General features: G+C 39.8%; 1 protein-coding gene across 1 annotated transcript in view; it reads right to left on the bottom strand.

Annotated features, from left to right (window-relative positions):
- LOC139115763 (twitchin-like) overlaps window positions 1-15,457 on the bottom strand; it is a 92,371-nt gene that overhangs the window by 64,343 nt on the left and 12,571 nt on the right. Inside the window, 1 exon segment of the mRNA XM_070678097.1 lies at window positions 391-710. Within this exon segment, the coding sequence (XP_070534198.1) occupies window positions 391-697 (307 nt within the window). The 5' untranslated portion in view covers window positions 698-710.

The raw sequence follows: 15,457 nt of genomic DNA on the forward strand, positions 1-15,457 counted from the left end.
ATAGCAGATGACTTACAAAAACGTAATATGCAAAATTCGCTTAATGCTTCAAGATGGAACGTGGAATGTTGGGAAATCTTAAAACCGAAGTTAACGATGACTTTTTTTTTAAATTGAGTTTCCAACAGATATCTTGACACACTACATATTCTCTCACAAACGATAATTTGACCCTATTTATGACGATTTGCCCAAGACTGTGCTACGGTCATTTGCGATCTGCGTAATTTACGTCATATATACCGAGTATGTAATTGATGGAGGGTGACATAACAATGATGATCATCGCAATCCACCTTCACCTCTCTCTCTCTCTCTCTCTCTCTCTCTCTCTCTCTCTCTCTCTCTCTCTCTCTCTCTCTCTCTCTCCCAGAAAAGAGAAATACTCACCAAAGTTGAGAGCGATTGTCCCACTGGTCTCTCCATACTGATTCCTTGCAACAATCTTGTAGGTCCCAGCATCGCTTGGCGACACCTCGTCTATTTCAACGGAAACGACATAATGGCTTCCCTCGGGGCGTACGTTAATGAAGTAGCGCCCTCCATCGCGAATTTCCGTGTCGTCACGATACCATGTGATCGACGGCTTCGGGTTGCCTGAAATCTTGCATGCGAATGTCAGAAGTCGACCGTCCGGTGACTGGTCTATGTACGGTTTCTGTACAAATGACGGTCCACTTTCCCCAGGTTTAACCATGATGAAATGCTACCTGTAACACAAAAAAAAACAAAACAAAAAAACAAAAAACGAATTAAGAATACGATTGATTGACATTTGAAATTTTTGAAATTTCGTATTCGGATGAGCGTCATCAGACATACGATAAAGCACATGATGTGGTCATGATGGAAGTATCAGGCACCTGCACCACCAAGCAAGATGTGTTTTGCACATAAAGCGCGCCCCCAGCGGTGAAGGCGGTACTGAGGATGCCCGGTACGAGAACATCATAGTCGTAGAGGCTTCTTTACGGCAACAGCTACTCGCGTTACCTATGATTTTTTGCTTAGGTTCATAGAGAACAATGACGATCTGGCCTCCCGGGGGGAGGGGTATATGTAGTCCCATAGAAAAGGTGTACGGGTATATGTGCCGCCCGAATGGTTCACTTTTTGACGAAAAAATCCCTGAATATGGGTCGGTTTTTTCATGCGAAAGTACCGTGACCTGGTTAGTTGAAAACAAAGTAATTGTCCCCTGCTTCAGAAGAAACTTAACATGCAACAGAATAAAGGTGAAAATTCCCCAAATTTGTAGACCAAATCCCTAATAATGGGTCATGTTTTGGAATATACACGGGTAGATGTTTTCAAGTTGGGCGGCAGACCTCTGTATGGAAAATATCAAGAGTACCCCGGGGGCCCCTGGCTCGCTGAACATGCGCTCTTCAGTATCACCCACATGCCTCACTGCTCGATCGTGTTTTGATTTGTTTGTTTGTTGTTGTTTTTGTTTTTGCTTTTGTTTTGCTTTGTTTTGTTTTGTATTTTGGGGTTTTTAATGCAAATACTGGGAGGGTTGTTAGTCCATCGATTGGTAGTGGTGAAATATAAGGCGATACAATTTCCTTGGAGTGATGCTTTGGATGTAACAACTGTAGCACATCTGTCCGAGCGAATCCCGGCCGAGACGAAGAAACATCTAAAGCTGCTGTATCTGTGTCCGACATCGAGGAGAAGTACAGCTGGTATACACCACACGCAATGCAGATGTACATCTTCGTCAATGCGAATTCTTGAAAAATGACAGAAGTATTTTAAACAACTGCATGCGGTATCGTGGCTCGGGGAAGGACCGTGGCTAGATTTACAGCCAGACACAGCCTCGATTTATGCAGAAACATCTCATACGATCAAATACTTGTTATGTTTACAAAAAAACAGTAAATGTACAATGTTATGACGGAGTGGAGACTTCTGGTTGAACTGTGAGCGTGAAAGCATGGAAACAAAGTGTTCCAAAAAAGAGTGATTTTGAAGAAAATTAAGAAACAAGTTCTCTAAAATTTAAATATGTAAATTTCGTGCCAATTTGTAATAGTTGGACCAAATATCGAGAATTGGACCAGCGGTTTATGGGGTGAAGTACCGCATACTGACGATGGACGCCGCTTGATAGCCACGCATCTTTGAAGCTCCGCATCGCTGACAGCTAAGCTCATCAATGTATGTGGTATTTCTGCGACCCGCCTCGTCTCGTCTCATCGCATCTAATCTTTAATACCCAAAGTGTGCAACCATTGACACAACCCCACGGTGAGGGTTCATTCTCGATCGTCAAACTATCGCTCTCATTTCCCCGATCTCACGCCACCCGTGCGGTGACACGCCGAGAACTGGAAGTGAATTCCTCCGACACGCGTTGGTATGTTTAAGTTACAGGAAAGTTCCAAAGCAGGCGTCACTTTAAATCGAGGGAAACATCGCGATAAAAGAAAGAGTTCCGGGATAATCGCTCGCCTACAAACGGCGAAGCGCTCTGCAATAGCTGTAACTCTCGATAATGGTTTCATTATTTTTGTTCTGTAAACAAATATCAATTCTTCTCCTGACTGTACGTAGGAAGACAGAGAATTAACCTTGCAAACGCACTGCATTTTGTACACTTTCAGTTGACAAAGCCATTCTGGTCTAAAGCGAAATACCGATAACGTTACACAAATACAGGATGTGTTGACAAGTCAAATTTAAAGGATTCTTGGAGCCGCAAGAAATTGCATTTTTAAAAAGAAAAAAAAAATAAATTTGAAGAAAAAAGTTACGGCTGATGGAGCATATGCGCAAGTCGAGTGACCTCCAGTTTGACCATCAATCCAGGAAGAAGACAACGTAAACTATGTGAAGACATTGATCGGTTTTTCAACATTTAAAAGATCGCTTAGTGGCTGAACTTTGTGAAACATTGATCTAATTCTTTGAAAACAAAATCACAAACACGTTGTTTGTTATGAAATTCGCGAGAAATTCGACCTTGGGTAGTGTGCAGAAGGCTTGTTTCGCAAATCCGATGATTGATGCGGTGACTGTACGGTCTCGTCGGACGGTTGGGATGCATTGCAGACATAATAACGCCATGATTCTCGCTGAAAACGTGTCCCCGTGGTAAATCTGATCTCTTTGATTTGACTAACGGTATGCAGACGTGAAAATAATCGAGTAACTACACCAGGCTAATGTCTTTCTATCCATGGACGCGGTGGATCGTTTTTTGATTATGCACACAGAAACTGTGCTATTTGTGGTCCGAATCTGCAAGCTTGTCTTCATATGATATGCCAGACCCCGAACGCTGTCAAAATGTAGTAATATAATATTGATATGATATGTCTCTCCGAGGGGCCCCCTCAATCAAAGGGTACGAAATGACGCAAAGCAGCTGTCTTCAGATTACAACATGGCGGATCTTTTTCCACGCCGTGCGGCATAAAAATATGAACGTATTTATAAGGTACAACGCACCTCGGGGACAGAAATTCGGGTCTTCAAATTTTATCAATTTTTTTCTGACCTACCACTTGTGGGGCTCATTTTGAAGCTCTTGGCGAAAGAAAAGTTTTCAACGTCTTTGTTTTTCGAAAATCTAAAATTTTATATTTTCCCATAGAGTTGACTCAGGGATGGCGGCCATTTTGAATTTCAAATATCGAGAAATCGCAAGTTATTTGTCTCTCTAGTATCAAAGTTTGCACAGTGACCCCTGATTTTTATTCTTGCTTCGGCAAGAGAATGGTTGAAAGTTTCGCCGAGGAAAGTTTGAGCGAAAGTTTAAGTCTTTCACTTTCGAGGTGCATATTACCTTAAGGCAGAACGAGCCTCGGGGACACAAATTTGGACTCCCTAGTTTTCACAATTCGTTTCTGATCTACCACTTGTTGGGGTTCATTTTAAAGCTCTTGGTGTAAGAAAACTTTTCACCGGCTTAGTTTTTCGAAATTCGAAAATTTTATTTTTCTCTGTAGAGTTAACGCAAGGGATGGCGGCCATTTTGAATTTTAAATATCGGTAATCTTGAGGTATTTGTTTCTCTTGTACCAAAATTTGCACGGTGACCCTCAATTTTTATTCTTGATTTTGAAAGAGAATGGGTGAAAGATTCCCCTAGGAAAGTTTGAGCCAAAGTTTAAGTCTTTTACTTACGAGGCGCGAACTACCTTAACAATTATGGAGTGATATTTTTTAGATTTATTTTGCTCATTATGTTTAGGTCTCAAAATATGAGACCTTACCTTTATTTGTACAGTGTGTAAAGTATGCGTGTATATATATGGTTTTGCTTTAATTTCTCGCATCGGTAATACGGTACGCAATATTTGACCCCTGGGCTGCATATTTCTGTTATATGTTGTGACATGAAAACATCTCGCAATCTTCTCACATGTTCTTTGACTTCTGCCCGTTAAACAAAATAACCTTTCACTGCAATTTCAATTCAACAGCATTCATTTGTGATAAAGCGGGTATCCAGCAATTCAATAATCTTCATATCATTTTATAATTTCCTGCCATTTACAAAAAAATCCTGGTCTTCTTACACGGGATACAGATAACACGCCATCAACGTCGAAGACGTTCAGCGCTGAGCGTTTCGATGGGTGACAAAATGTTGCTTCTATGAAGATTCCAGAACATTACAAAAATTAATTTAGTTTGAAGGTAACAAAATGAAAACGATGCAAAATGTCGCAGTTCATATGTCCTTATGCTTAAAAATCTTTTCAAGTAACAGTGATAGAAAAGAATCTTTAAATTTGCAGTTAGTGGCCTCTCTATTTTGACCTCCTCATTTGACCCGCGGCCTTTATATGTCAACTGAAGGACATCGAGATGTTTGGAATCGACTATTATATAATAGGAGGGGTGATAAAAAAAATTAAAAATCTGAAGAGCATTTACAAATTGCTTAACTGTTTTGCAAACTCGTGCAAGGAATTTGCAATTCTCTAATGCGAATAGTGTCTATCTAGGTTCATGTATAGAAGTTTAGGGAAATACCGCAGGTCTGCCATATGACCTTTTTATGTCATATAGCGTATATACATACAGTTTCATTCAAACATATGGTAGATCTAGGGGTCTCTATAATATAAAGACATATCCAAATCTGTGGTTTCACATTTAAGTCAATAGATTTATATCAAGTATAATACTCTAACTGAGACAACAGGAACAAAATACGAGTCATTTTGCCACAGACAATGTTTCTACACAGATGGTCAAAAAACAGTTATTTTGATCAACATTTTGACCATTGAAGCACTTTTTAGAGCTCCCTTCATGATACCATGGAGAAATATTTCATTAAAATTAATTCACAATGTAACAATGCACATTCTTCACTTTCACTAAAAAATAGAATCAAAAATCTTCATTTCTGAAGCTTACTCTTTTTAGCAATTTCAATTTTAAAAATCAGTGTATTATGAACAATCATTTTTCAGCTGACATCTTGTAGGTAACGTATCCTCTGAAAGCCAATTTCTAGAGCCTTTTTAAGAGTTTGGCCAACAGATACTGCGGCGCTATCATATGTTCAAGATCGCCGTCTTTTATGTTTATGGAAGGTCAAAGGTTACCAAAGTCAAAGGTTGTGCGAGCCAGAATTTCACTGCCTGACCCAAAAAATGTCATGTGTCAAGGAAGAGACATATACTTGTGATGAGGATCAGAAATAAGAGACTGCGATGAGAATTAGGGATGTCTTCGAGTTACCCACCAACATAGCGTTGAATCAGCTGGGAAGGGTCACCGGAGACCCTGGCTGGGATGGTATCAGTCAACTATACTAGCCGCCGAATCGTGTACACCTTGCCTCTGTGCGTTCTTTTCCAAACCAGTGCCATTAAAGCTCCAATGGCTGCAACTGACTTTTGATGTGTTCTCATCACTTTGTTCTCCTTTTAAAATTAAGTTTCTTCTACCGCTTCCAACATCGTGTTGTGTTGAAATTGCAATTGGAAAGTGCATAGTTTCAAAATTTCGTGCTGGCGACTTAATTTGAGACACTTTACATCGCAGCAATACTTTAGGATGAAGAAGAACATGTCATCTCTTCTTAAACACAAAGGAATGAAAATATTATCAAAGATTACAGCTATTATCTATTGTCCCTTTAACAACCATCAACATGTAAGCTATCACTTTCTAATGATTTTAAGTTTACGTTAAATCATCGTCGTAAACTACACGCCTCTTTACGGCTACAGTTAAGCGCTACCCGGTAAGAGGTTAGCGGAGCGGAAAATATGCTCTGGCTTGCGAGAATGACGTTAAATGGTCACATGATTGTAAACATACACTATGTTACGTAATTCGTCTATTAAATCATTGCCTATATCTCTTGTCCATCTTGGCACTCGCCACTGTTCATTCATTTATTGTACTTGGGCCTCAGCCCAAGTACATTTGTTTTCATTCCGTGGGAAAAAACTGTAAGGTATAACCATTTCTGGCTGAGACCAGGGAGGGCAAAATGTATTGGCTTCATCTTTCTTGGCATAATAAATGGCGTAATGATGTTAACTGAATGGAAGTGCTGCTCTCAGCCAGTCTTGAATAAGTGAGATGTGAATATAAATGCTTCTCTATCTGAGTTTTTGCCACAAAATCTTCTGAATATAATCAAAATGTGCATCGAAATGCAACAATTAATGCACCCTCCGTTTACTAGGCGATGACACGACCCTTGCTACACCCACTGGACGAGCCAAAGTGGGAGGGGTAATTTCGGTTTGGTCGAACAGGAGGGCTCGAGACCAGAATTTAACATTTAAACTGAAAGATGTTTAATCACTGACAAGATGTGGATTAGTGTTAATCAAAGAGAAAGTTTGAAAAGAAAGGTTTTATATCCCGGACACAATGAAAAACATTACGACTGGAAACTGTACCCCCGGTTGAGAATAGTAATGCCCACAGCGATGGAGAACACTTATCCTTGAGCTGAGAAAACCAGACCATCATTTCGAAATAGAGCTGCAGATTCGAGAAGCTCGTTAAAAATAGCTAGGTACACCCCATAAAGGGTGGTTTCGAGTCTTGAGGGCAAATTTCGCCTCCTTCATTTAGAAATCGTACTTTTGTTTTTCCAGGGGAACACATCATTTGACACAAAATTTGCATGAAATGGGGTCGCCAGTAAGCACGTGGTCAAATCTGGCATAAGAAACAATATGAAATGTTGGGTAAAGCCAGTCCAAAATAAACTGATTTGAACTTTTGTGTTTTGTAATTTATACCACTGCAGTAACATGACTTTTTTTTGACAACGTCACACAATGTAATACGTTTTGAAACTGAATACTCCGACGTATTCTGTGTCCCCTTTGCTAAAAAATACGGTATGCCGATTACCATGTAAGGAGATGATGACGTCAAGACAGATTTGTAGTGCGTTTGGTCTTGGATGGTGCACGAAGTTTTGTCGAGGTAGCTTGTGTATTTATTTCCTAAATGGGAGATATTAGGGTCGATCTAAAAGAAGGCCGAAAAATGTTATGATACTCTAAGCGAGCTGAACTCCAATGCGAATGGTTGGATAATTTGGAGGATGTCTAGACTGATCTCGTCTCATTAAGATTATTTGGCGGTCAGTATTGAATTTCAACTGCGTCACAAGTTTGAACGGTCAACGAACGATATTTTAGAAATCTGGAGACATGGCACATCGCAGTTTTATTTTAGTATTTTATATTTTACAAAAGATGTAAGAAGCAATGATTTTGTTGAAAATTCTGAAAAAAATATAGGAAGATTTGATCGCGAACACATTTTCACTTGGGGGTCAACTAGCCCTGCGTACGATGCTGTGTGTTCCGCTACAGCTACCGCCCCGCTCACCACAGCCCTGCAAAGACCCGTACGTTGGGTCGGTGACTTCAAATCAATTTTGGGACTTGACGTAAAAAGCAAATTACTGCCGAAATTCAGCGTTCTTGGGCCCAAGTCGTATCCCAGCCTACCTCAGCTACTCGATCGCTTCCAAAAATGACAGTCTTTTATTCACTTCTCGTAAATAACCGTCGATGTCGGCAACTCTCTCGCTGGCCCAGCGTACGATGCTGTGTGTTAGCTGTAGCACATAGCATCGTACACAGGGCTAGGGGTCAACATGGGGTCGCAGCCATGTTGCCTCAAAACTTATTTCTGTCTGCACTCAAACTCAAAAATGTCGCATATGAACCTGAAAAATCGATGTAATTTTGTCAAACTTCGGCGAAATTTCAGCCTATAGACAAAATTTCATCTAGGTAAGGTAAATTTACTGAAATTTGATCGACAAATAATCCTGAGCTTGAACGTGACAGCTCGCCTTCTCCGGGAAGTCATGCATCCGGCCAGCTGCCCATATGGCCGGGTGCATGAGATTGTTTTCAAGCGACGGCGGCAGACCGTACGGGGCTCTGGATATGAACCTACCGCCGGTGTAGCTGTAATAACTGTTGCGTTGTTTTTAATCACCACGGACGATGTCCGCGGGGACTTATAGGTTTGGTCATGTCCGTGCGTCCGTCCGTCCGTTCACGCCTAGTACCCAACCCCATACAGATGCACGTCGATTTGTTTCACAATGCTATCAAATTTGGCCGTGTTAGAGGACTTTTTAGTTTACACCTCCATAGACTCCCATGTATAAGGCAGTTCTCCATAGACTCGCATGTATGATGCCAAGAAAAATAAAAATTTAGTTTCTCATCGTATTCATATTGCCTAAAGGATGCAGTGACAGTTTTTTTGTCCCCACGGATAAAGTCCAGGGGGCTTATAGATTGGCTCATATCCGTCCGTGAGTCCATCAGTGAGTCCATCGGTTCACGCAGATATCTCAGACATTTTGACAAAACATCATGTGACCTTGGTGACCTTTGACCTCAAATATACATTATTGTCCATAACTCAGTAACCACAAGTGCTAAACCTTTCATATTTGGTATGATGGGACACCTTATGATACCACATATTGTACCCATTAATTATGTGCATATCTAATTATGAGCGAGCCAATAGAGCAAGAGGTCTGATTTCTGGTATATAGGGATAAGTTAACAATATAATTTGTTTGACAAAACTTCACGTGACCTCAATGACCCTTGACCTCAAATATACATATTTGTCCACAACTCAGTAACCACAAGTGCTACACCCTTCATATTTGGTATGAAAGGACACCTTATGACACCATATATTGTATCTCATTAATTATGTGCATATCTTATTTTGAGCGCGCCAATAGAGCTAGAGGTCTGATTTTTGGTATATAGGAATAACTTAGCAATACAATTATTATGACAAAATGTGACGTGACCTCAATGACCTTTGACCTCAAATATATATATTTGTCCACAACTCAGTAACCACAAGTGCTACACCCTTCATAAATGGTATGATGGGACACCTTATGACACCACATATTGTACCTCATTAATTATGCGCATATCTAATTCTGAGCAAGCCAATAGAGCTGGATGTCCGATTTTTGGTATATAGGGATAACTATAGGGTAGAAATCTAAATATGCCCATCTAAATATTAGACATCTACCATCGAGAACAAAAGAAATTTGCTGTAATTTGAATATTTAAGGAGTTTAAGCAATTCCCGCTAAAAATAAAGAACCCCTGCCTCAAACTCCACAAAAGTTGCTAGACATATTTTGCCGTTGTCATGCCATTGCTTCGTTTAATAACCAGTTAATCAAATGCCTCATTGACAGGAGGAAATTCAAGACCATATTTGAATAGTAGTATATATTGTCCTCAAAATTACTCTATCAAGGCCCAAGTACTCATTGCCTTCAGCAATACTGCCTTGTTTACTTTTGAACTTGTTTAGTCTGCCAGTAATAAAGACTCGTTCGTTCAGAGCAGAGTTTTTCATAAGTAATAGCACTGGTCTAAATGTAGGTGCCTTCCTAAACACATGTACAGCTGTGCGCGCGACAGCAGCAGCTGCCGACAGAAATTCAGATAAATTTTCTAGACTACATGAGTGTGTGCCTGTATTGATTGCTACAGCTTTCGATTGAATGTTTTGGCATGAGTTTTTAAAGTTCTCATAGAAACATAACAAATTCACCGCTCCAGTAAGCCTAATATCCGAGCGTCTCGTCAAAAATCTCCCAATAATGTTTATTTTTGCATGTAAATGATGGAACGTTGACGTCATGTGGAATCTACCGTATGCGTTGTCGTCGGTTTTCCGAATTAAATGCCAAGTTGTGCTTATCAAATCATAACATGTTTTCCATATCATGAACTTTACAACTTGAGTAGCGGCGTAAAGAGGATGAGGATATAATGTTGTAGATTGTAACCATTATACTTTCATCCAAACAAAGTGACCAGAGTACTGTGTCTGAAACGTTTGGAGAGACAACCACTAATTCCCACGAAGCGGACTTTGTGGGTTTCAGTTACACTGGCATTTCAAAATTACCAGAGAAACGTCAGCGATCAAAATATGCACTCGGCATTATTTACGATCAACACACTACATTTCAATCAATATTATTTATTACCTCGTTTGTTACTCAAGACTTTTTAATAATATTTGTCGTAATTAGCAACTCATATGTATGCTGTAAATGTGAGTACGGTACGTGAACACCTGGTGTGTTCTATTTCTATAAAGAAACGCATAAGGTCGACCTTTCGACCTTTTGGGTAGCCAAAAAAAGAAAAGGCAAGAATTGCGTTACAAAATAGTTGCAGACGTGCTGAATTTTCAGAAATATATTCACACGACTGTCAGTCGAAAACGAGTTTGCAGTTTTGGAGGGAAAGTATACATGCCATGCAAACTCCGAAAAAAATAGTTCTCATATCTTGGAACGCGCAAACGATTGAATTCCCCCCCCAATGTAAACGGTCCGTCCCTTATCTGACCCCATTTATGCGATGGAATCAGTACCATGGGAACTTTAAACATGTGATCAATGTCATTGGAAATTGGGCGACGAGGTTTGTTTCCAATAAGTTCAAGCATGAAATAACGATAAACAAAACACTCGAGGTACTTCCTTAACGACCATTGATCCATCGCCGTCGTTCTAATGATATGATAATTTAAAACAATGAGTGATGGAAGGACTCTGTACATGCAACACTGTGCATTACATACCTTTGTCTCTATTTGAAAACGTGACACAGCCATAGGTAAATAAACTCCGTGATGTGCTCGTAAATTGCGATGAATCCATGTACGCAAAGTGATGAAAAATTTCAAGTGTGGAGATATTCAAAGCTGAAACGAGTGGAACGATGTTTACCGCCAACAATTAACAACAATCATGGCTTCCTTTGTGATCCACAACGTTTGACGCTAATGCATGTCAACATTTCTTTCATTTTTTTTACTTTCATAGCAATTCGATGTACCTTTCTAGTTGAAAGAATTCTACGCAGGAGCTGAAACCATTTGCTGTCAGGTAACATTTCGACATTTCAAAGACGCGCGCGCGGTCACCCTTGGATCAGGTGAGGCTTGTGGTCACTTCGAGAAGAACATAAACGGCAAATGCAACTCACTGATAGGAACACACTCCCGCCTTAACAATCATCTGTACATTTTCAACAATGATAACTTAGGCAAAATAAAAAAAACTTGTGTGTTTCCGGTAACATGCCTCAAAAAATTAGGGTAGGTAGGTCGGAGGAAATTTCTTTCTTTATTTTTGTTGGCTGAGAATCATTAGATTTGATAAAATTTAGAGAATATACTCGAAATTCTTCAAAAATGCGAAAACAGTATTTAGGGTCGGTTATGATACACACGTCGTTTTATTTGACCTTAAGGTAGTACGCGTCTCGATGGTGACAAACTTAAACTTTTGCTCAAACTTTTCTCGTGAAACGTTCAACCATTCTCTTACCGAATCAAAAATGAAAATCAGGGGTCACAGAGCGAAGTTTGGTACTGGAGAAAGGAATTACCTAACATGATCATTTTTGGAATTCAAAATGGCCGCCATCCCTGTGTTAACTGTATGAAGAAAATAAGATTTTCGAATTTCAAAAAAACTAAGACAGTGAAAAGGTTTCCTTGTTCCTAGCGCTTTAAAATGAGCTCCCAGAAGCGTGTAGATTGGAAAAGTACCGAAAAAAAGAGTATCAAAATATTTGTCCTCAAGGCGTATTCTTAAAAAGAAAAGAAAAACATTTTGTTTAATATTTCACACGCTAACGTCGCGATAGGATGCATGGATCTACATTCAATCGTACATCGTAGTGCAACTTGGGGATCACGACTTTTCGAATTCAATAAATCAACGAAGAGACATTTCGAATCGACATGTAATCGCTATGATACCTGCTTGCCAAATTAAAAAAATAAGGACATTGTGGATATTAAAACGATTTATTTTTAAAATGTTTGATAAACAATAAATTAAATTAAGAATAATCGAAATTATTTCATTTTCAGGGCTTTTAAAACAAACAAAGAAATAAGTTTAACTATATTTCACTGGTTTGTTTATTCCGACAAAGATTTCTTTTGCCGAGACAAAACGGAATGTTAACTTCGCAAGTCATGTGAACTAGGAAAGTTCGAATAACATTCTTTATTTCTGTCGCGGTCTCTGTGTTGCTGTGGTCGGTGATGGCATGCCGGTTCCATCCAGGGACCATTTTGACATGTGACGAATGGACATGCTACCGTAGGAGTTGCCTATCGCTGGAATCCCAGCCGTGACCTCGTGAAGTCTAAAATAAGCAATACATCTGACCGTGTCGGTTCGTTAAACTCGGCTCATTTTTCTACTGCCCACCTGAGAATGGCCCCAGGTCGGCTAGCTCCAATTCTTGATGACCACACAAAGACGACCAAAAACAGCAGTCTAGTGGTCTCAGTCCCGACAACCTTTTACTTGCTCAGAACAAAATCGTTAAAGGGAGGAACCCAACGCTTAACTATTCAAGCCCGCCGTCAATTTCACTTTACTTTTAAAAATATCTCGTTTGCATTTTAGTTGTGTGAAGACGATTAAAGTCTCGTACGACTCTGACGATCATCTCGCGATATTTTACAATAATCTGATAGTATTTGCTCGCTCGGATCTGCATGAGAGAGGACAAACTTACAGTAATGTCCCTTCCGATTGGTCCTCCGAAGATATATATGGCAAAGTATTCAAATTATGGCGTTAAACTTACGAAAATAGCTTGGATACAGGTCCCAGGTCTTTTGAACAAAAAAAGAAAAGTATTTTCGATCAATAATCGAGGCATGGCATTCAGTGGTCAACCAATGCGGGGGAAAAGAATACTTTCACGTTTGGTCTAGATCTGGACCATAATTTAAGAATGACATAATTGTTTCTTTTTTCTTCTGTTAAAAATGTTAAAGGTTATATGTTTACGTAGCTACATGAAATGTAACGTGCTTTTGCTTTGCGGTTGGAATTTCGCGTGGATGAACCGACGATAGATGACGTCATAGGACTATCCAGAGTCGGTCAAACGTGTCAGGCCAGTAGGTTAGCCATAAATAATTTCCTTCCACGGTAACTTTTGCAGAGTTACGTTCTCCGTGCCATTTTCCCATTTCTGATGGACACTTTGAATCATCTAATTGTCACAATTTCATCTACATTAAAGTGATGAAGAATTACATAATTTCAACAGTTTTATATCATTGTGCATATTTGCGCATCAACTCGTTTGTCAACATCATGAGGGCTATATGAGTGATATGTACGCATGTCTGTACCAGGAGGAGACTAACTCGATGAGGGAATCAAGAGCGGCTCAGTCGAGCACCATAGTTCTCGTCAAGTTTATATCGACCATGTCATGTGACGTGACTAACCTGAAATTGACCGAGACAGCTCTTCACCTCGCGGCCTACATTCCAGCGTGCTTCCAGTGCGCAGCTACGTTGCTCGTTTTCGACCAGTCTGCGCATGTTAGGTTTCCGGATCATTCATCACGACCGGTAATAAATATCGTGCTTTCCCAAACATTTAACTTGTCGGGTTATCTCGCTCGAAGTGCTGTTATTTGAAAAGGTGCAAGTTTAACCGGGCAACGGAAAAATTTAGTTGCGAAGTAACTCAATTAATAAACTATAGATAAGTCACAATGTGTTTATTATCTAGTCTTCTAGATGATATCAACAGATGAAGAGATATCAGAAATTTATTTATTTTGGGTGAAATGCTGTGGTCGAAATACCAATAAAATTAGGGAGAGAGCAGTAGTTCTTTGGCAGAGGGCTTGTCGGAATGTTAGGGCGGGCATTTTTTCGCGTTCCAAGAGTTAGCATGCAAACTATTTTTAAAACAAAATAATTTTAGTTTCTACTCTTCTGGACATTTTCATTTTGTTTTGTTTTTTTGGGGGGGAGGAGGTGTGGATTTTTAAAAAGCCGTGAGGATGCAAAAAAATACAAAATTTTACGCTATGCAGATTTTTAACCACTCTCTTCCTACAATCTAATTGCCGACCCCACCACTGCCGCAAGTAAAACGTGTCCAACGACCTGTGATCTACATCAACTTTAAACATAATGCCGTTCACCACAGTGGTTGTATAAGTTAACGAAAATTTTGGGACCCGTCTGCCGTTTGAAGCGGCAAACTCAACAACCATCTTGTATATTGTAGAAGATAGAACAATGAAAGACATAAACGGTATTGGATGCACGAAACAATAGAAAAATATTTGAAGTCACATCCTTCAATGCTTGTAGGATGCAGAATGTTGGGATTTTACTCATTTGTATGATATATTAGTAAAACTGAACTGGAGAAAGAAAGCATAACAAAACTAACATAGTTGTGCCTTGGGTCACAAAATGACGTCACACGTCCGCAAGAAGCAGATCTGCAGAGCTGTCAGTGTAGTCTGCCCTTTTTTCGGCCGAAAGAAAATGACGGGGTTTTGTCTTGCATAAAAATGTTGCATGGATTTATCAGATTGGAAAAATTATACTTTCTAGTCGTTTTCTTACACAGTGTCAATATAGTTCTGCTGTGCTTAATTCCATCTTATGATTGATAGATCGATCGATTGATTAATTATATTTGAACGACTTTGCTATCGCGTACTGTTTCCCACCTGAATATAGTTGCCCGAATTGTCTAGTTTTTCTTACATAGACGATGAAAATCTGAACAAGCACCCACAGAAAAAAGAGGATATAAATTCAGAGGAATTTAGAAGTAAACGAGCTCGATTAAACATTCTTCAAGAGGAACTCAGGTCAAAGGTCACACGCGAGAGGAATTATGTCTGCGCTCGTCATCGTAAAACACTGGCCTCTTTGCGGCAGCAACTGGAGGCGTTACCCCGAGAGGCTGGTCATCATACCAGATAGCAATTCTAGTCATAGTTTGTACATTAACGCTATAAATACGCGACCTGGTCACGACTTCCCCTACACGACATCAAATGAACGCGGATCGTGTGAACATGTTGGAATTTTTGAATTTCAAAATACGGCCAACCTTCCAGAACCCTAC

Source organism: Ptychodera flava, chromosome 17 (genome assembly GCF_041260155.1).
Source record: "Ptychodera flava strain L36383 chromosome 17, AS_Pfla_20210202, whole genome shotgun sequence".
Lineage (NCBI taxonomy): Eukaryota > Metazoa > Hemichordata > Enteropneusta > Ptychoderidae > Ptychodera > Ptychodera flava.